This window comes from Odocoileus virginianus, chromosome 27 (assembly GCF_023699985.2).
Source record: "Odocoileus virginianus isolate 20LAN1187 ecotype Illinois chromosome 27, Ovbor_1.2, whole genome shotgun sequence".
Lineage (NCBI taxonomy): Eukaryota > Metazoa > Chordata > Mammalia > Artiodactyla > Cervidae > Odocoileus > Odocoileus virginianus.
In genome coordinates this window covers 27,048,056-27,068,288 of record NC_069700.1, presented here as the reverse complement: position 1 = coordinate 27,068,288, position 20,233 = coordinate 27,048,056, and the positions used below count along the sequence as shown (strand labels likewise).

General features: G+C 52.3%; 2 protein-coding genes and 1 long non-coding RNA gene across 11 annotated transcripts; 1 reads left to right on the top strand and 2 right to left on the bottom strand.

Annotated features, from left to right (window-relative positions):
- Positions 1-276: 276 nt before the first annotated feature.
- On the bottom strand, positions 277-5,282 carry MRPL2 (mitochondrial ribosomal protein L2). Of its 2 annotated transcripts, none has more exons than XM_070456412.1 (7): positions 5,197-5,282; positions 2,555-2,723; positions 1,666-1,807; positions 1,441-1,556; positions 1,255-1,365; positions 890-963; positions 277-531 (listed from the first exon to the last, which is right to left on the bottom strand). In XM_070456412.1, exons 2-7 carry the CDS (start codon positions 2,682-2,684, stop codon positions 319-321), a joined length of 786 nt encoding a protein of 261 aa, XP_070312513.1. In that variant the 5' UTR covers positions 2,685-2,723; positions 5,197-5,282; the 3' UTR covers positions 277-318. The 2 variants fall into 2 exon arrangements, with proteins under 2 accessions (XP_070312513.1, XP_020769909.2); XM_020914250.2 differs by lacking the exon at positions 5,197-5,282 and adding an exon at positions 4,340-4,541.
- On the top strand, positions 1,487-19,050 carry KLC4 (kinesin light chain 4). 7 transcript variants are annotated; one of them, XM_020914248.2, is made up of 17 exons: positions 1,487-1,576; positions 4,156-4,325; positions 6,349-6,630; positions 7,583-7,813; positions 9,395-9,476; positions 10,521-10,731; positions 11,169-11,256; positions 14,382-14,483; positions 14,727-14,900; positions 15,221-15,320; positions 15,523-15,575; positions 15,757-15,827; positions 16,012-16,120; positions 16,706-16,846; positions 17,112-17,227; positions 17,641-17,704; positions 18,580-19,050. In XM_020914248.2, the coding sequence occupies exons 3-17, from the start codon at positions 6,373-6,375 to the stop codon at positions 18,628-18,630; spliced, it is 1,851 nt and encodes a 616-aa protein (XP_020769907.2). In that variant the 5' UTR covers positions 1,487-1,576; positions 4,156-4,325; positions 6,349-6,372; the 3' UTR covers positions 18,631-19,050. The 7 variants fall into 7 exon arrangements, with proteins under 7 accessions (XP_020769907.2, XP_070312509.1, XP_070312511.1 ...); XM_070456408.1 differs by lacking the exons at positions 1,487-1,576; positions 4,156-4,325 and adding exons at positions 4,625-4,764; positions 5,587-5,671; XM_070456409.1 differs by lacking the exons at positions 1,487-1,576; positions 4,156-4,325 and adding exons at positions 4,892-5,242; positions 5,592-5,671.
- LOC110151037 (uncharacterized) lies at positions 18,304-20,195 on the bottom strand. 2 transcript variants are annotated; one of them, XR_011483912.1, is made up of 3 exons: positions 19,993-20,195; positions 19,784-19,845; positions 18,304-19,021 (listed from the first exon to the last, which is right to left on the bottom strand). It is a non-coding gene; the product is annotated as an uncharacterized lncRNA (long non-coding RNA). The 2 variants fall into 2 exon arrangements; XR_011483911.1 differs by lacking the exon at positions 19,993-20,195 and having other exon boundaries at positions 19,784-19,984.
- Between the last annotated feature and the right edge of the window lie 38 nt (positions 20,196-20,233).

Genomic DNA, 20,233 nt, shown 5'->3' with positions numbered 1-20,233 from the left:
TCGTCCCCCTCCTCCTGCCACCGGAAGTACCTGCCCCTCTAACCAAAGTCAGACCTGGAGACAACTTTGGAGGTCATTTACTCCCCCTCCGTGACGTATAGAGGGATCGAGGCCACGGGGCGGCTGGAAGTGAGACGGGGGGCGGGGGGGGGGGGGGGACATGGCCCCAGTTGTCACCCCATATTTTCCTTTCTCCTCCCCCAACGGTTGTTTACTTCCGTCCCCTCCAACACCTGTCCAGTAAGTACCATCCTCCCCAGAAAAACCAGAAATAGATTTAAAAAAGAATGGGGGCCATTTTATTAGAGTCCAGGAATATCAGCTTTGGGCAGCAGCTGAGGGCAGCTTCACGTAACTCTTCATGGGGGGCAGCGGCCGGATCTTTCGGCCTGCCCAGCCCCCCTTGCGGTGCCACAGCCCACTGTTCGGCCTCTTTCCCAGCCAGCGGTTCCGCCCAGCCTTGCCGATGACCCGTTTGTTGTGATCAACGTTGGAGACTCGGCCCACTGTGGCTGTGCACGTCTCCAGCACCTGATGGAGAGAGCAAATGGAGGGGAATGCACCATGGGGGGAAACAGCCTGACACGTTGAGGGCAGGGACCCTGGGGAACTTCTCAAACTCAAAGAGAGAAGGGGAGAAGATACGGGAAAAGTACAACATAACTGAACCCGAATGCAGGTCTAACAGTAGTTGAGAATGAAAGGCACTGTTCCCTACTGCCAGCCTGATGAGGCACTCCTGGTCACATGGGAGAAAAGGACAGACCTAGCTCCAGGCACTTCCCAAATAAAACACCTGGGAGCTATCCTGGACAGGTAAGGTACATTCCAAAAATTCCTCCTGTACTGACCCCTCCCACCTGCACTCCCCCCGCAACCCACCACACACCTGCATCTGCCTCTTAGAGGGTAGCTGGATAATGGCTGTCCCGTTCACCTTCCGTAGCAGCACGCCACAGGTCCCTGGGGAAGGGAAGAAACAGTTGCGACCCTCCACAGAGCAGGAGGTGGGGGCAGATTTTCCAGGGCCACCACCCCACACACTGCCCTTGCTTTCCCTTTGAGGGGCAAAAACACTGAAAGCAGGAGGCATGTGTGGTTTTAGGTCAAAAACACAACCACCTCTTCAGCCTTGTTTTTCCCTCTTTTTTCTCTGCCACTGGACAAGATGTGGGCCCATGGGTTCAGAGAACTGCAACCTCTACCCCCTGGCCTTTCAAACTGTAAGATCTCAACAAGTTCCTTTCTTCCTACCTGCGGCTCGGATATACTGGGCCCCGCGGCCTGGCTCACTCTCCACGTTGTTGATGAGGGTCCCCACTGGCAAGGCCCCAAGAGGATGGGCGTCCCCTTCCCGAGCAGCAACTAAAAGACAGAATTTCGTCAGCACCAGCGCCCTTGAGCCTCTCAGCCCACGCACACCTGGTGGCCATCACTCACCTGCCATTCGGCCTATGTGGTCCGAGTTCAAGATGGTATCTCCAGCCTTCATGTTTTCTGTGGCAATGATCCAGCGTTTCCGGTTGCCCCCAGCAACCAGAGCTATATCTGCTGACCTGTGCAGAGTGAGGGACAGGTAAGCAAACCACCTAGGCAGCTTCACATCTCCTGAAAAGCCACAGACCACTCAGCCAGCCACACCACCACTTCACATCCCAAACTTGCCTACAGGGATCATAGCGGACAGAGAGGACCTTCTCCTCAAAGGGTCCTGGCTTGGATTCCTGCTCTGGCCGGAACCGCAGAAAGTCAATCATTCGATAACGCTGCTTGTGGCCCCCGCCAATACCATGCACCTGGATACGGCCTGTGGTCAGGATAGCACAGGATCATGATTGGGTCAGATGAGTCAGTTCCCAGCACTGGGAACAGACACATCCTAGGCAGAGGGCAGTACTTTCCCAACATTACGACACAAGCAGAAAACGATTAAAATTTGCATAGCACAATGGGATAAGTGGGAGTGAACACCCACATGGAACTTCGTAAAAACACAATTACAGGGGGTGCTTCCCTGCTGGCTCAGTGGTAAAGAAGCTGCCTGCCGATGCAGGAGACAGAGGTTTGAACCCTGGTCTGGGAAGATGCCACATGCTATAGGGCAGCTAAGCCTGTGTGACACAACTTGAGCCTGTGCTCTAGTGCCTGGGAGCTGCAAGTGCTGAGCCCACATGCTTCAACTACTGACGCTTGAGCACCCTAGAGCCGGTGCTCCACAAGAGAAGGCAAGTAGCCCCAGCTTGCCACAAGTAGAGAGAAATCCTGAGCAGCAACAAAGAGCCAGTACAGCCAAAAATAATTTTTGAAGGGTGTGCAGGAAAATGTCATGGGACTTCCTGAGTATGTCCAGTTTTCTTCCATTATCTATCTTTAGGAACACAGGCTATTTATGTTGTTTTATATTCTGTTCTCTCACTCTTACACACATACTACATGCATAAAGGGAGTCCAATAAATGCTTTTTAATTACATTCCTCTGCCTGTATCAAAATACAGGCCAAGGGTCCTACCATGTTTTTGCTCTTTACTGCTGAAATCTTGCCCTTGTTCTTACCTGTGTGGTTTCGGCCCCCAGACTTCCTCATCTTTACTGGCATAGTGGTATATTTTGTACGACTCTTCCAGGACACAAACTTAGCACTAAGGGCCACAGAGGTAAGGACTGGGCGGCAGGGAAGCAACATCGATGGAGAGGGCAGCTGAAGGAGGACATTGTTTGTCACCTAGAAATAAACAGAAATCTTTTTCACTTGAAAGCTAATTGAAGGAGAAGCCTCAGAGAACCAAGGGAGAGGGCACAAAGTTTAGCTTGTGGCTTCCTTCCTCCTGGAAACGTCCCAGACTAGCTACCCCCAAAGTCCACCCTTCACAGCCTGCACAAATACCAGTTCAGAATGCTTATCTGGGTGCATGTGTGTTGATCACCTCTCCTCATCTGATCCTCTCACCTCTGAAGTATTTCTTCAATGGAATTTTCTCCCCGTGGTGCATCTTCTTCCAAATTTGCCTCAAAACTCTCCTCTAAGAAACTTTTCCTTCCTTAAACAACTACCTTCTCCAGTGCTGGTTAATTCCTATATATCTATGTACCACCATCAGCACCAATGCCTTCTACCCCTTTTGCTGCATGTTTCTGAGAATTTTCCAAACATGAATGGAAGGGAGAGATCACTTATGTCTTGTTCCCTGCTGTTTTCTCAGCATTTCACACAGTAGGTTGGTTTGGTTTTGAATTTGAAGTACACAACTGCCAAACTCTACCATCAGTCTGAAAGGTCCAGAGAGGGTAAGACTAACTTTCCTGTAATCACTAGTTACCCATGGCAACAAACTGGCACTTGCCATGGGTGCTTGCCATCTCTCTCTACAAGGATTAAATCATGTGCTGCTGTAGCTGCTGACCTCCAACACCCCCTGATGGAGCTCAGGATGGAGAGCAGAAGTGAGGCACCTGGGTTCCCAAAAACCTGGCACGACAGATTTTCAGATAGTTAGATATTCTCAGGAGCTGATTTTTATGAGTCCAATTCTTTTTATCTACTCTTATAGAGAAAAACACTAAAATTCTTCATGGTAACAACTGTTTCTCGTGACTAGCAGAAGCTTCACGAAACCAGCAGAAACATTTTTTTTTTAAATGTGCTTGATTGCAGCCCACTCCCCCTTTACCAAAATCACATACATACTGTCCTTCCCTTCTACCTCTCTGGAGCAGTTTCTCAGAGCTATCTGAGGTGCTATCTCCTGGGCTGCAGTCCTCACATTTCCCCAAATAAAACAACTCTCATGCCATGCATTTTTTAAGTTGACACTCATTAGGAACTTTCTGATATCTTCATGTTAGTCTCCAATTCTCGGTTATCTTGATCTTAATTCCGTAATTTCAGTAGTAACTCATCCTTAATGGTTATAATAATGGTTAAGAGTCCGGGCTTTGAAGCCAGACTGCCTAGCTCCAATGGTTGGTGTATCACCTTGGACTACTGATGTATTCTCATACGTAAACTGGGACTGATAATAACTGTAACTGGTTGAAAGGAATTCTCTTATTTAAAACGTCTATTATGCTTGTCTTATAAGAAAACAATAAATGTAAGTTACTGAAACTTGTACTTTTGTCTACAAGTCACTTTCACCTTCAATATCTCGTTTGAGGACTCCAGTGACCCTGTGAGATAGCAACACTTAGAAAGAAGAAAGCTGAGGCTGAGTGACTTATTAAGGGTCACGGGCCGATGTGACTCCTAATCAGACTCTCATCTCCCACCTCGATTCTCCTGGAGACCCCTCTCCGGCAGCCGGAGTGGAAACAACTACCTTCCCGGGTAAGATGGATTACCTGGGCGGCTGGGAGCAGGCTTGGGCCAGGGATGGCGGCAATCCGGGGGGTCAGGCTCAGTGAGCCAAGAGCGCGAGTCACTGCCCGCAGGGCCATGAGTTTGGCCACACTCGAGCGTGCTCAGCACTCCACCATCACCTTTAGCCTGGCCGCCTGGCGCTGCTGGATGACGCTAACATGTCCCCGTGCCGTCGCTCCAACCGGACGTAAAAAGAGGCGGGCCGAGAACCCGACAAAAAGCTAGATACAGATCTCCTTTCTTCCCTGAGCATAGTATAACCAATCCCGGAGCGACTCTTGGGTCGCGTGACTAGGGAACAGGTCCCGCCCCTCGGAGCCGTCAAAACAATTGCCTCGAGCGGCAGCCATGATAGATTTAAAGGGGCAGTACCGGCAGGAGCGGCAGCCAGACCAACAGACTGCGGGTGAGTCTTTGAGGGTACCTCTGGGGCTGAGAGTTGAGGTCCCGCTACCTCTTTGCTGCACTCCCGGAAATATGAACAAATAAGCCCCTCTGACTGAACTCACAGAACGCCAGACTCAAAAACTCCGCCCCCCGCGATTCTTCCCGCCCCTCGACATCCGGACGGACGGACCGACGGCCTGCCCCGCCCCCTGCGCTACCGACTGACTCAGTAACCTCGGGATTGTCAGGCCCCAGGTCTTTGCTCGCGACGTGGACCTCGGTCGCCCACCCGCATCTTCTGCCGTCACCCCGGCCCATTTCTCTCTATCCACACCCTGGGCCTCAGGGCAGGTCGACAGCCTGGGACACTTCTCCACCGCAGTCCCAGGCCGCCCGGGAGATCAACTCCCAGCGCCGCATTTCCCTGCGATCCCACAGCCGCTCAGCGGACCTGCCATTCTTCCCAGCATCTTCGGGCTTCTGGGAGGCACCCTAAGGTGACTCCTCTCAGAGTCTGTTAGTGTGTGGTCGTGATAGACACAAAGCCATAGAAGTGACTGGGTTAGGAGTGACCAGGTCTTCCTTCTCCCCCGTTCCCAGACACGCCCCTTGCCGCAGGTCTCAGATTCAATCTCACTCCCTTCTTGGGAGAAAATAGCTCCCCAGGCTTGGCCTGGGAGGTTGGCTTGGGGAAGGAGGAGGGACGTTGGTCGTCTTTGAAGACCTGTAGGCAACGGAGGGAGGGCGTTTGTCCTGGGTGGGGCTCCATGCCAGGTCCTCTGGGTGGCTGTGAAGTGGTGAGGGAAGGGGTGGGAACGCTGGACTTCTGGACTTTGGGCAGGGCAGATCCTCCTGAGTCCCTGGCTGCTTGAACAGAGTTTCTTCCGGGCTCCTGCCTGAACACCACAACCAAGGGCTCTATACAGGTAAGAAGACTTCAAAGATGAGAAGCAAGGCCCTTTTGAGGAAGTAGGAGACAGCCTGGAAGAAACAGAGCTGACCAGGCATGGAGATGCTGGGCTTAGCCCCGCGAGTGACTCAGCCTGAACACCTTGAGCCTCTAGGCCCCTCTCATCTCTGATGAAAGCCCAGTCTTTTTTGTCTCCCTCGCTTTCTTGATTTAACTTTGAAACTTATTCCTTCCCCTCTTTGCACTGCAGTATTTTCTGCATAGCTTCTGCCTGCTTTAACTCCATTCCCTTTGCAGCTCTGTCGGACACCCTCTGTGTTTTCTGTGGTGCTGTCTCCTTTCCTGATTCCTTTTCCTAACCCAAACTCTCTCTTCTCCAGCTCCTTTTTTTAAATTGTGTTGATTCTAAATCCTGCTGCTACTTCTCTGCACCTTTGTTCTTTCTACAGTTTTTCTTCTTTCAAGTCAATTCCTCTCCTCTGTTTTTCCCACAACCTTGGTTTGTGTCTAGCGTCGTTCCAGGCTGTCTGCTCACTGGTCACTCTCCCTCCAGTTAAACTTCAGGGTCCCCCCACCCCCACCCCTGCAATGGTCTCTTGTCCCTTCGCTTGGATCCCTACTGCCCTCTAATCAAGGCACACAGCCACTCTTTCCTAATCTTTACCCCAGCCGAACTCTGTTGTTTCTCTGTAGCCCAGGCAAGGTCCCCCAGCCAGGATGTCCGGCCTGGTGTTGGGACAGCGGGATGAGCCTGCAGGGCACCGGCTCAGCCAGGAGGAGATCCTGGGGAGCACTCGTCTGGTGAGCCAGGGGCTGGAAGCCCTCCACAGTGAACACCAGGCTGTGCTGCAAAGCCTCTCCCAGACCATCGAGTGTCTGCAGCAGGGCGGCCATGAAGAAGGCCTGGTGCATGAGAAGGCCCGGCAGCTGCGCCGTTCCATGGAAAACATCGAGCTGGGGCTGAGTGAAGCCCAGGTGAGTGGGAGGAGGTGGTGCCAAGTGGCCCTGGGTAGATGGAGGAGCAGTTGTCTCATGGGAGCTTTGGGGTCATTTGGGATCCCCTTGTCCTAGCAGCTTGGATTCATTCACCCGATAAGTATGTATTAAGTCTCTGCCACGTGCCAGACACTACTTCCCAGACACGTCAATGAACAAGATCAGCCTTGGCCGTCTTGGAGCTTACATTCTAGCTGGGAGAGGCAGGCTTTAGATAAATAAATAAATGACTCAGTATGCCAGAGTGATAATTATTAAGGGCAAAAGGATAAAAATCAAGCAAGGAAGTGGGTTGGGGTGTATGGGGAGAGGATGCAGTTTTAGATAGGGAGGCCAATAGGAGCCTCACTGAAAAGGTCTCATTTGAGCAAAGAATTGAAGACAAGGGAATGAGTCACACAATAAATGGGGGAAGAACATCCAAAGTACTGTGTGAAGGCCTCAACCTGGAGCCTTTCCTGTGAGTTCAGTGAAAGGCCCGTGTGGCTGGAGGACTGTGAATATGGGGAAGCAAAATAGAAAATGAAGAGGCAGCTGGGGTGGGGGCAGATCACGTGGAACTGTAGGCCATCATAAGGACTCGGCTTTTACTTTGAGTGAGATGGAAGCTATTGGAAGTGGTGACCAGAGGAGTGATGTGGTCTAACATTTTGAAAAGATTGTCATCTGGCTGCAGGGTTGAGAACAGACTAGGAGAACAGGGGCAGAAAGAAGGAGACCAGTGAGGAGACAATTACCGTAATCCAGGTGGGAATTGATAGTGACTTGGCCCAGGCTGGCCCTGGAAGTGGTGAGAAATTTGATTCAGGGTATATTTGGAAGGTAGATTCATCACTACCCCACCCTACCTCTGGGTCTTGCCGGCTCCCCTCCTGCCTACCCCTCAACTCTCCTAGCTGGAGCCCAGTGCTCACAGGATGTGCCCACCTAGGTGATGCTGGCTTTGGCCAACCACCTGAGCACAGTGGAGTCGGAGAAACAGAAGCTGCGGGCGCAGGTCCGGCGGCTCTGCCAGGAGAACCAGTGGCTCCGGGACGAGCTGGCCGGCACCCAGCAGCGGCTCCAGCGCAGCGAACAGGCTGTGGCTCAGCTGGAGGAGGAGAAGAAGCACCTGGAGTTCCTGGGGCAGCTGCGGCAGTACGACGAGGATGGGCACGCTGCGGTGAGCATGCTCGGGGCAGCTGGGCTCGCCACACGCACAGGCCAGTGGCTGCTGCATCCTCTGGAGGACCAGCAGCCCTGCCCGACCGGCCCCCACCTGGCAGAATTCAGGTCCTGACACCAACTCCAGAGGACAGCAAGGGAGAAGCCAGTCACTCGTTCAGTCAGCATTTGATTCAATGACTGCTATGTGTCAGGCGCATTCTGCTGGGGGTGCAGCAGTGAACAGGACAAAGTTCCTGCTCCCATGATAATAGATTTTTGGCATTTGGACAATTCCAATTTAGAATCCTAAGCGCTGTAGGTAGGGAAAACCCAGCCCAGTCGAGCAAGTCCTTCTAAAATTTTCTGTCGAAATGTGTGGAATTTAACCTTCACGCAACAGGCATTTATATTTCTCTGTGCCTTAGGCAAGGCAAGATGTATGTCAGGTAGATCTAAGAAGCTACAAAACAGAGTTCCTGCCTTCTCAAGCTTATAATGTAGCTGTAGGAACAAGACTTACGTGTGAGAACACGTATGTGACAAGACAAATCAGCCAGTGCCCAGTGCTGAAGGAGAGGTTCAGGCAGTATGGGAGGAATCCCAAGGAGATAGGTTCGTAGCGGCTGGGACGGACTGAAAGATTCACAGCAGAGGCGGGGTACAGGGATGGGTAAGATTTAGGTTGGATTATTTTATTTAACTGGATTAGGAATTGGGGTGGATTTTGATGGTCTATGAGGGAGAAGGGGGAGCTCTCTAGATCAGGTGTGTGTGTGTGTGTGTGTGTGTGTGTGTGTGTGTGTGTGTGTGTGTGTGAGATAAGGCACCAGGGCTGGAAAGGTGGCCTGACCCAGGGACAGTGAGATGATTTGACAGTGGGTCACCCTGGTGAAGCTAGGCAGGAGGGTTGGAAGTGTTTGTACAGGGCTCCAGTGCTTGTTGAGGCAAAGCGTTTTTGCCTAGTGTGAAAGTAGATTGACAGTGAGAACTGGGCATCTCGTCCAGAGCAAGCGGTGGCAGATGATGGACACCAGGCAGAGCCAGACACTCTGGGTATGTGTCAATAAGATAGGACACACCCCTGCCCGCAGGAGAGACAGGACAGACATGTAATCAGTGTAAACACATGGGGATCAGTGCAGGACTATAATTACCAGAGTCGAGGGAGAAAGAGATGGCGGTGAGGGTACTGAGGAAGGAAACTCTGGATATGAAGGAACGGAAAGTCATGAGATTTTTGGCTGAAGCATCTCTTGTTTGTTTGGGTTTTTTTGTTGTTGTTGTTGTTGTTTTGGTTTTGGCTGCACTGCATGGCTTGGAGGATTTTAGTTCCCCAACCAGGGATCAACCTGCGCCCCCCTCCAGCAGAAGCTCGGAGTCTTAACCACTGGACTACCAGAGAAACCCCCATCTTTGTTTTTTTTATGAACAAGAGAGGCCTAGGCTTGGCAGGACAGATGCTGGCCTTCCCAGGGGCAGGGACAGTGACAGGGGATTTGTCCTAGACCCCACCTATCAATGATGTCATGGTTTAGAGGGGGCTTGAAGAGGCTGCCAGGGCTATCTCATCTCAGACATGCTGCTGCTTCCCTTCCAGGAAGAGAAGGAAGGTGATGGCTCCAAGGATTCCCTGGATGACCTCTTCCCCAACGAGGAGGAAGAGGACCCCAGCAATGGCTGTGAGTCTGCCTCTGGAGTTGGAGGGTGAAGTGGGGGCAGCAGGGGGCTGGTGAACAAGGATGGTCACCGTCCAGGAATGGGTTCTCCACTGCCTCAGGAGATGGGTTAGGGACCAGCACTTTGATTCCCTCAGCTTTCCCCTTATTCATCAACATTTATTAAGCACGTAGCCCATGCCAGGCACTGTGCTGGGCACCAGGGAGTCCAAGATGAGAATGACATGGGTCTTGCTGGTAAGGAGCTCACTCAAGACTGGGAGAGTGCCCCTGGAGTGAAGAGCATGAGCTCCTCAAGGGAAACGACCAGGTCTTTCTTATCTTTGTATCTCTGGTGCAGACCCTTCCTCAGGATTTCTGAGTAGTTTTTTTTTTTTTTAATTGTGCTGGGTCTTTGTCGTTGTGTGCCGGCTTTCCCTAGTTGTGGCCAGTCAGGGCTACTCTTCGTTGCGGTGCTTGGACTTCTCATTGCAGTGGCTTCTCTTGCTTCTGAGCACAGGCTTTAGGCACATGGTCTTCAGTGGTTGCAGCACTCAGGCTTTAGAGTGAGGGCTCAGTTGTTGTGGGGCATGGACTTAGTTGCCCTGTGTCATGTGGAATCTTCTCAGACCAGGGATTGAACACGTGTCTCTTGCACTGGCAGCCAGACCGCCATCCAGTGTACCACCAGGGAAGTCCATTGAGTAGTTTGTTGAATGAATGCATGACTGAGTGAACAAATGGGATTGTGATGGGCAAAGAGGTGAGCAGAGGAGTAGCAGTTGAGGGACTTCCCTGGCGGTCCAGTGCATAGGAATCTGAGCTTTCACTGCTGTGGGCCTAGGTTTGATCCCTGGCTGGGGAACTAAGATCCTGTAAGTTGTGGTGCAGCCAATAAAAATTTAAGAAAAGAGTAGCAGTTGAGGCAGGTCTTTCGGCAGTCAGGGAGCCTGGTGGGGGTTGGTCACAGGCAGGGAGAGAGACTTGAGTGGGGAGGGGTGGGCGGACAGCGGAGGGAGAGCGGGTGTCATCTGAGGGAGTCTCTGTCGTCTTCTGCGACGGGGGTAGTGTCCCGTGGCCAGGGCGCCCAGCACAGCGGCTATGAGATCCCGGCAAGGTTGCGGACACTGCACAACCTGGTGATCCAGTACGCAGCCCAGGGTCGCTATGAGGTGGCCGTGCCGCTCTGCAAGCAGGCGCTGGAGGACCTGGAGCGCACATCTGGCCGCGGCCACCCTGACGTGGCCACCATGCTCAACATCCTGGCTCTAGTGTATCGGTGAGTGCTACTTCCTCTCAGGACCCTGCCTCCAGGTGTGGCCCCACCTTGATCCGCCTCTGGCTTTCATTCCTCCTCTCCACAGGGTACCTCTTCTCCCCCCCACCAGGGGGCTTCCTTGTCTCATGCTTTTCCACCTGAGCCCTTGACCTCAGAATCCTCACCCCTCAGGCTTTTGGCTGCTCCCATCTCTCCTCTGGGGAGGGTCTTTTTCTCTGTTTCTGTCTCCTGTGTCCTGTGCCTTTGGCCTGCTCTGAGCATGGCCACTCTCTGGGGGTGGCGGTGAACCCCTCTCACTTCTCCCACCAGGCTTCCTGTCTCCTCATGGCAGGGCCCAGTCCCTAAGTGTGCCTTAGCTATCCCGAAGGGAAGGAAGTAAGGAGATGGCTCAGGGGCAGAGTTTGGGCTAACCCCTTGTCGCTTTTGTCCTCTTACAGGGACCAGAATAAGTACAAGGAAGCGGCCCTCCTGCTCAATGATGCCCTCAGCATCCGGGAGAGCACCCTGGGCCGGGACCACCCTGCCGTCAGTACTCCTTGCCCTCCTTGCCCTGTCTTCCTCTGCTTGTCCGTCTGCTGCCCTCAGCCCACTCCCAGGGGTTCTCAGGAGGGAGGCGTGAGGACTCCTTTCTCCTACTGTCCACCCATCCCAGTGGTTCTCAGCTCTCTCAGACCAATATCTTCTTTTTTAAACACATTTTAGTTGCAGTATAGTTGCTTTACAGTGTCGTGTTAGTTTCTGCTGTACAAAGGCATGAATCAGCCATATGTACACATATGTCCCCCTCCCTCTTGAGGCTCCTCCCCACCCCTTTAGGTCATTACAGAATATACAGCTGAGTTCCCTGTGATGACTCCTTCTTATAATGAATATTTTCCTGAAATTTAACTCATATAATGTAATCTACCTACCTGTATAATTTCCTCAAAAGTTGGATGATACTCTATTAATATAAGAGAGAAACAAGGAAAGTAACTTATAATAAGATATATAATACTTGACAGTGAAGCGAAAACACAGTAACAGTTGTGTTGAGTGCAGCAATGTTAGAAGACATCGTAGTCTGATATACAATGAATGAAAAAATTTAGATGTGAAAGTCACTCAGTCATATCTGACTCTTTGTGATCCCATGGCATATGCAGTCCATGTAATTCTCCAGGCCAGAATACTGGAGTGGGTAGCCGTTCCCTTCTCCAGGGGATCTTCCCAACCCTGGGATCGAACCCAGGTCTCCCGCATTGCGGGTGGATTCTTTACCAGCTGAGCCACAAGAGAAGCCCTTTAGATGTAGAAGAAGTAAAAACTAGTAAGTCTTTTTATGTAAAAGTATGTACTAGGAATGTGAAGTCAAGTGGGCCTTAGGAAGCATTACTGTGAACAAAGTTGGTGGAGGTGATGGAATTCCAGTTGAGCTATTTCAAATCCTAAGAGATGATGCTGTTAAAGTGCTGCACTCAATATGTCAGCAAATTTGGAAAACTCAGCAGTGACCGCAGGACTGGAAAAGGTCAGTTTTCATTCCAATCCCAAAGGAAGGCAATGTCAAAGAATGTTCAGAATACTGCATAATTGCTCTCATCTCACACGCTAGCAAATAATGCTCAAAATTCTCCAAGTCAGCCTTCAACAGTATGTGAACCGAGAACGTCTAGATGTTCAAGCTGGATTTAGAAGAGGCAGAGGAACCAGAAATCAAATTACCAACATCCATTGCATCATAGAAAAAGCAAGAGAGTTCCAGAAAAATACCTACTTCTGCTTTAGTAACCATGCCAAAGCTTTTGACTGTGTGGATCAGAACAAACTATGGAAAATTCTTCAAGAGATAGGAAAACCAGACCACCTTACCTGCCTCCTGAGAAATCTGTATGCAGGTCAAGAAGCAACAGTTAGAACCGGACATGGAACAACGGACTGGTTCCAAATTGGGAAAGGAGTACATCAAGGAGTATATTGTCACTCTGCTTATTTAACTTCTATGCAGAGTAGATCATGCAAAATGCTGGGCTGGATGGAATCAAAAGATTGCCAGGAGAAATATCAATAACCTCAGATATGCAGATGACATATCTGACACCCTTATGGCAGAAAGCGAAGAAGAATTAAAGAGCCTCTTGAAAGTGAAAGAGGAGAGTGAAAAAACTGGCTTAAAACTCAACATTCAAAAAACAATGATCATGGTATCTGGTCCCATCACTTCATGGCAAATAGATGGGGAAACAATGGAAAAAGTGAGAAAAATCACTGAAGATGGTGACTGCAGCCATGAAATTAAAAGATGCTTGCTCCTTGGAAGAAAAACTATGACCAACCTAGACAGCACATTAAAAAATAGAGACATTACTTTGCCAACAAAGGTCTGTCTAGTCAAAGCTATGGTTTTTCTAGTAGTCATGTATGGATGTGAGAGTTGGAATGTCCAGAAAACTGAGTGCTGAGGAATTGATGCTTTTTTTGGAATTGATGCTTTTGAACTGTTGTGTTGAAGACTCTTGAGAGTCCCTTGGACTGCAAGGAGATTCAACCAGTCAATCCTAAAGGAAATTAGTCCTGAATATTCATTGGAAGAACTGATGCTAAAGCTGAAACTCCAATACTTTGGCCACCTGATGAGAAGACTGAATCATTGGAAAAGACCCTGATGCTGGGAAAGATTGAAGGCAGGAGGAGAAGGGAATGACAGAGGATGAGATGGTTGGATGGCATCACCGACTCAATGGACATGAGTTTGAGCAAGCTCTGGGAGTTGGTGATGGACAAGGAAGTCTGGTATGCTGCAGTCCATGGTGTCACAAAAAGTCAGACATGACTGAGTGGCTGAACTGAACTGAACTGATGTACTAGGAAAAGGACAGAGCAGGAGTTCCCTGGTGGTCCAGTGGTTAGGACTCCATGCTTTCACTGCCAAGGGCCTGGGTTCAATCCTTGTTCAGGGAACTAAGACCGCACAAACTGCATGGTACACCCAAGGTAATAATAATAGTAATGTCAACAATAATAATAAATACAACTTTAAAGTTAAAAATGACAGAGCAGAAATATTGGCATATATAAGATTAAAGTCCAGTGTTAGATTAAGTAATAATAGACCAGATTTCTTTGTGATAAGAGAAAGAGAAATAACTTTAAGTAGGGTCAGCATGTAAAACAAATGCTAGATGTGTCAAAGGGGAGAAGACGAGAAATAAGGTATTTTTGAAAATGAGCTGGCTGGAAAAGAATTCCCTGTGTTATGACATGTGATAGGCAAGGATGATGTGTCTCAGAAAACATAACTCCTGTCTTGATATCCCACCAAGTGTCAAAGCTTATATTTAGTGTTTGAGTGTCTGGCAGAACAGTCAAAAGTTGCCTGAGCTGTCCCATACAGACACCACATCTGTAGCATACTTGCTCCCCCAAAGGTATTAGTGCCCATAGTCTTTATGGCAACCGAAGGAAACCCCGCCTCCAGAAATGTCTAAAAATCTCCTTAGAGCGTGAGACCACCCCCGTGGAGAGCCTCAGAGCCTTGGGGGGTCAGCACTTTCCTCTCCCCGCAAGCACCTGTGGCTCAGGTGGCAGAGTCCATTTGTCTGGGAATTGGGCAGCATGGGGCCCTGCTGTTCCAGGCCCTTTGTCTGATGGGGACAGGTCTGTCTTCCTAGGTGGCGGCCACACTCAACAACCTGGCTGTGCTCTATGGGAAGAGGGGCAAATACAAGGAGGCGGAGCCGCTGTGCCAGCGGGCACTGGAGATTCGAGAAAAGGTGCCTCTGCCCTCCGCCCGTTCTTCCCTGTTGTGGTGAACCCTCCTCCCCCCGTCTCTCTTCTGATCTACCCTTTTCCCTTCACTTCTTTTTGACTCACCCTCCGTCTCTCCGTTCCCTGTTCCTTCTTTCCCTTCCCCTGCTCCTTGCATGGGTGTGCGCGCACACGCACACACACACACACACACACACACACACACACGCATAGTCACAGCCATCTGTCTCTCCTTTGCACCACTCCAGGTCCTGGGTACCAACCACCCGGATGTGGCAAAGCAGCTGAACAACCTGGCCCTGTTGTGCCAAAACCAGGGCAAGTATGAGGCTGTGGAACGCTATTACCGGCGGGCACTGGCCATCTATGAGGGGCAGCTGGGGCCGGACAACCCTAACGTAGCCCGGACCAAGAACAACCTGGTAAGGGAGGGAGGGGCAGAGGCAGTGGGAGGAGGGCAGTGGGTGCACCGTAGTCTGGTACACGGGCCTCATTGCCTTTGTGCCCAGCCCGGGGGCTGCCTGTGGGTACTGAGGGGTCTGCTCCCTTCCCGTGGGAAGGCAGAAGTTCCATAGCCTCTCTGGAGTGGAGTGGGAACACCCTGGACCCTGCAGCTGGACAAGGAGTGGGTGAGGAAGATCTCTGGGGAAAGTCCTAAAGAGACCAAGAAGTAGAAATGCCAGGCCTGGCTGAGAGTTCGTCTCCACCTCTTGCTCCCGTGTTCTTGCCTTCCTGCCCCCAGGCTTCCTGTTACCTGAAACAAGGCAAGTATGCTGAAGCGGAGACTCTCTACAAGGAGATCCTGACGCGTGCCCATGTGCAGGAGTTTGGCTCTGTGGATGGTGAGTGGTGAGGGCCTGGGTGGGGCGCTGCAGGGAAGAAAGGAAATGCAGACCAAAGACTGGTTGGGGGAGGGTTGGCCACAGTGGTTCCCGGGGAGCCAGACCCCTTTAGTCCAGCGCTACTGGCCTCTGGGTCCTGGCTCCCCCTTAGTTCCAGCTCTGTTCCCTAACCTCGCCACCCCATCCCGTATATCACCCCTAGATGACCACAAGCCCATCTGGATGCATGCAGAGGAGCGGGAAGAAATGAGCAAAGTGAGTTAGGGGCCCAGCCTGAGGAGCCGGGGACTCTCGGGGCCTCTGACTTATTCCTGCACCAGCCCTAGCTTCATGGCGCCTTCCCACACCCAGCCTGCACCCCAGCCCTCTGCCAGCTTGTACCCAGCATCTCTGTACATTCACCTCTGGCTTTCCCTCCCGCTCTGTCCTCCTGCAGAGCCGGCACCGCGAGGGCAGCACACCCTACGCCGAGTATGGAGGCTGGTACAAGGCCTGCAAAGTGAGCAGGTGAGAAGCCGGCATGGGCGTGTGGGCTCCGACGCCCTCCATCGACCCCAGATCCCCTCTCCTGGCCCTTCCCCGGGAAGCCTTGGCTTCCCTTCCTCCCCTCAGCCTTCGCCCTGCTTCCTCTCTCTCCTGCTTGCTTCCTGAGTCCATCTTCTCTTCCTTCCTTGGTCTCCCCCTGCCGCAGCCCCACAGTGAACACGACCTTGAGGAACCTCGGAGCTCTGTACAGGCGCCAGGGAAAGCTGGAGGCAGCTGAGACCCTGGAGGAATGTGCCCTGCGCTCCCGGAAACAGGTCAGGGACCAGGAGGGGAAGGAGGTCCGGAGGCAGGGCCCAGGGGGCACGAGCGGGGCCACTGAGGCTGCTTGTGAGTCGCTGAAGAGTAAGCAGAGGCTGAGGAGGAAGACGGGAGAGGCTGGTGAGACACTCTTGTGGTTGCGGCTGTTTTTAAATGTGTTCTTACCCCTCACCTGCCCTTTGTGGTTAGGACTCCAAGTTCAAGGTTCATTTCACTAAATGGAACTATTAACAGGGAAAGACCGCCTTTTGACAATGTGAAGAATCTTGTGAGGAGGGGCATGGGCACTGTGGGTGAAGAGGCTGCAGTTGAGAGAAGCTCTGAATCAAGAGTTTCTCAAATCACGAGTCTTGACTCACTGGGTCCTAAAATCAATTCATTGTGGGCCTTGGCTAAAGATAGATGTGTATCTCTGACACATTGAAAATAGAAAAGGTGAGTGTCTCCTTTCCAGTATGTGTGTAGTCAGAAATCGCAAGGAAAACTCTTTCTTTTGTTGTGGCTGGTAGGGAGAAAAAGTTTAAAGTCCCACCCTGAAGAGTTCAGAAGTGGAAAGTCCCGGTTCCTTCTTTTCCTTCCAGGGCACTGACCCGATCAGCCAGACCAAGGTGGCCGAGCTGCTTGGGGAGGGTGACAGTGGAAGGACCCCCCACGAGGGCCTGGGGGGCAGCGTGAAGTTTGAGGGAGGTGACGATGCCTCGGTGGCTGTGGAGTGGTCAGGGGTAAGTCTGATTATCGCCCCTTGAACTCTCCTGCTTCTCCTTCTGGTGGTGACGAGAGGCTCTGAGCCCACAGGATAGGAGGGCACCTTGTCCTTATCCGAATCCAGCTAGCCCATCCCTCTCGGGAGCCTCTCTGCAAGCCAGCTGTTGACCAGGCTGGGCTTCTGGGGAAGGGGGAGGTGTCCAGAATCAATGGCAGGAATAGACTCAGAGCTCAATCTCCCTGGGATCCCCTTAGCCTCTGTTTCCCATCCCTCTCTGCCAGGATGGCAGTGGGGCGCTGCAGAGGAGCGGCTCTCTGGGCAAGATTCGAGATGTGCTTCGTAGAAGCAGCGAACTCCTGGTGAGGAAACTCCAGGGGTCTGAGCCCCGGCCTTCCAGGTACGCACTGAGGCTGAGATCCGGCAAAGTAGGCAGGGCCCTGGAGAAGTGTCTCAGGAGAGAAACATGGAGGACGTCAGTAGGATGGCCATGGAGAGAGGGTGGGAAAAATAGTGCCCTGGTGCGGGGACAATAGCTAAGCAGATGCTGGGGACTGAGGAAGACGAGTGTGTGTGTGTGTGTGTGTGTGTGTGTGTGTGTGTGGTGCTGGGGACTGAGGAAGACGAGTGTGTGTGTGTGTGTGTGTGTGGTGTTGGGGACTGAGGAAGACGTGTGTGTGTGTGTGGTGGGGAGGTCAGATGGTGAGGAGGCAGTGATATGAGTATGTGTGGTGTGGTGATACCCAAGCGTCCCAAGCTTCAGGGCCACCCGTGGGAAGAGAAGAGGCCTCAGTTCTTTGTTTTCCATCGTAGCAGCAACATGAAGCGGGCAGCCTCCTTGAACTATCTGAACCAGCCCAGTGCAGCGCCCCTCCAGGTGAGAGCAGTGCTCGTTCAGAGTATTGTGGGTGAGAAAGAAAGGACAAACCCAGTGGAAAGAGGGGAGTCACCTGGGATGAAGACTGTCTCAGGGAATTGGAGGTGGGCAGATAGGAATCAGGCCGACAACTTGTTGGGGGTGGTGACCCCAAGGGACACTTTTGGGCCAGAGATAGCAGAAATAAATTAATCAGGAGGGGAACAGGAATTGATGTTCTCTTAATGGGTACTTTAGAATTATGAATAATTAAGGAATGATTTGGGGCTTCAGTGGTAAAGAATCCACCTGCAATGCCAGAGCCACAGGAAATGTGGGTTCGATCCCTGGGTCAGGAAGATCCCCTGGAGGAGGAAATAGCAACCCACTCCAGTATTCTTGCCTGGAAAATTCCATGGACAGAGGAGCCCTGGTAGGCTACAGTCCAGGGGGTTGCAAAGAGTCAGACACAACTGAACGACTGAGCATGCACGCACACAGGGAATGATTCAGGAATAGTAATTGCTCTCCCCCTATAGCCGCCATACTCCTCACCTTGCAGAGTCAGCAGCAGATGAGAAGGAAAAAGGGAAAAAAAAAAAAGTATTACCTCATTTCCATTTGAGAAAACACAGCAATGATATTTTAATGAGAAATGACCACATTCAGAGTATATCCCCATATTCATGTGGTTCTTCCAGGTATATTCTCCACCAGATCTTGGCCTTCTGGGAAGTCCTAGCAAAGGTAGCACAAGCCCTAGAGCTTGAGGTTGAGGTTCCAGACTCCGTCCTAGGTCCTGAGAGAGACCGTAGCCGTGAGATGGACAGACTCCAGGGGACAGTCTTCGGGAACCTGGGGCCTGTGGGCTGATGGCTGGGTGTTGTCTGTTTCAGGTCTCCCGGGGCCTCAGTGCCAGCAGCATGGACCTCTCTTCAAGCAGCTGACATTCAGCTTACACCCCACGTCTGCTGGGTCCCCCCACAGCCCTCACAGCATTCCCTGTTGCTCCTGGCTCTTCCAGCCCCAAGGTGGGACAGTGAAGGGGGAGCAGTTAACCCGAAGATTGCTGCTGCCCTTAGGGTCTCAGCCCCCTCCTCAGGAATCCCCTTCAGGAAGGACCCTCAGGACATCCTCCCCCCACCCTGTGGTCCTCTAGAGTAGCTAGCTCTACTACTAGGGCCCCCAAAGTGGGTAAGAAGCAGGTACGCACCTCAGAGATGCAGCCTGCTGCTGGCTTTTCTGTCAGAGGGCTTGGGGCTGGCCAGCCAACCTGCCTTGCCCTGGCCTGTCTTGTTCCCTCTGCTGCCTCACTTCAGGTCCATGTATTTCACTTTTCTTAAATAAAAGAATCAGGTAACCATTGAGCCACTTGAGTCCTGATGGAGAGGGCAGGAAGCAAGGATTGCGTCGGGGCCCTTCACAGAAGGGTGCAGGGTAGTGATGGATGGGGCAGCAGGAGGAATGTTGCTTCTTGGGTCTCTCCTCTCTTCCTTTCCCTGTTTGTATCCTCTCCAGCAGGGCCTACAGGAAGGCATCTGGGGGAAGGGGGAGGCCCACAACCCAAGGAGAAGGTGCTGTGGACTGGCTTGTCAGGGACATGTGGCGGCCATGTGGCAGGACCCTGGAGTCCTGGCGCCACTGCTCCCGGCCTGTGAGGCCCTCTGTGGCGGCCCCTCCTCCTCCCAGCTGCTTGGGGGAAGGGAGGTCTAAGAAGGCCTGGGGGGCCCTCCTGAGCCAGAGGGGGATGAGGCACTTACTATCCATCCCCTCTCAGCAGATCCTGGAGGCCCAGCAGCAGCTGGGGCCCATCTTCTAAAGCTTGACTCCTCCTGACCCGCCTCCTACACCCCTTGCTGCTTTCACAACAAAGAAAGAATGTGGGGGTGGTGGCGCTGGGGGGTGGGGGTGCCTGGAACAAGGGCGGTACTGGGCCTCCCCACAGCTGGAGACTTGGCCATGCCCTGACACGGCCCAGACCGCTGGAGATGGACTTGGGATGAATTTGTCAGTTTAACAGCCTTCAGTCCGCCGTTCAGAGAGCCCCGTCTCTCTCTACCTTTGGGTTCCGATTGGTCCAGAGCCAAACCAGACACTCACCATGCACTGGACCCCAGGCTGCCTTTCTCCTGGGGCTCCGCGGTAGCTCCGGGTTACCTTGCCTGGGGATACCAAGGACACCATTCGGTTCTAGATCTTCCTTCAGATATCAGGTTGCTGCAAAGTGAGCCAGAGCCCACCCATTCCCCTCCCATCAGAGAATTTGGGGGAACTATTGGCCAGAGCCCTCAGGAAAGCCTAGAACCAACCGTCTTCCCCAGGAGCCACGGAATCACAAAAGTCCCTTTAGGTCCCCTGAGTCCCCTGCACACGAGGTGGTAGGCGCAGCATCCGCTCCCCGACCTCGATCAGGTCCCCACACTCGCCCGCGCCTCCTCCACTCCATCCACTCTCCATCTCCAGACCCCTCCCCCAACTACGAGCTCCTCCCCACAACGGCGGGGAGGGGGCGTCGAGGGGGCGGGGCGCCGCGCGGCGCCCAGGAGAGGA

Coding starts and splice junctions, on each gene's coding strand:
- MRPL2 (XM_020914250.2), bottom strand. CDS start 4,435: ATGGCCCTGCGGGCAGTGACTCGCGCTCTTGGCTCACTGAGCCTGACC. Junction 1,808..2,554: donor TGGGGGCCGAAACCACACAG/GTAAGAACAAGG, acceptor TCCTGACCACAG/GCCGTATCCAGGTGCATGGT. Junction 1,366..1,440: donor CCACATAGGCCGAATGGCAG/GTGAGTGATGGC, acceptor TCTGTCTTTTAG/TTGCTGCTCGGGAAGGGGAC.
- KLC4 (XM_020914248.2), top strand. CDS start 6,373: ATGTCCGGCCTGGTGTTGGGACAGCGGGATGAGCCTGCAGGGCACCGG. Junction 10,732..11,168: donor ATCCTGGCTCTAGTGTATCG/GTGAGTGCTACT, acceptor GTCCTCTTACAG/GGACCAGAATAAGTACAAGG. Junction 14,901..15,220: donor CCCGGACCAAGAACAACCTG/GTAAGGGAGGGA, acceptor TCCTGCCCCCAG/GCTTCCTGTTACCTGAAACA.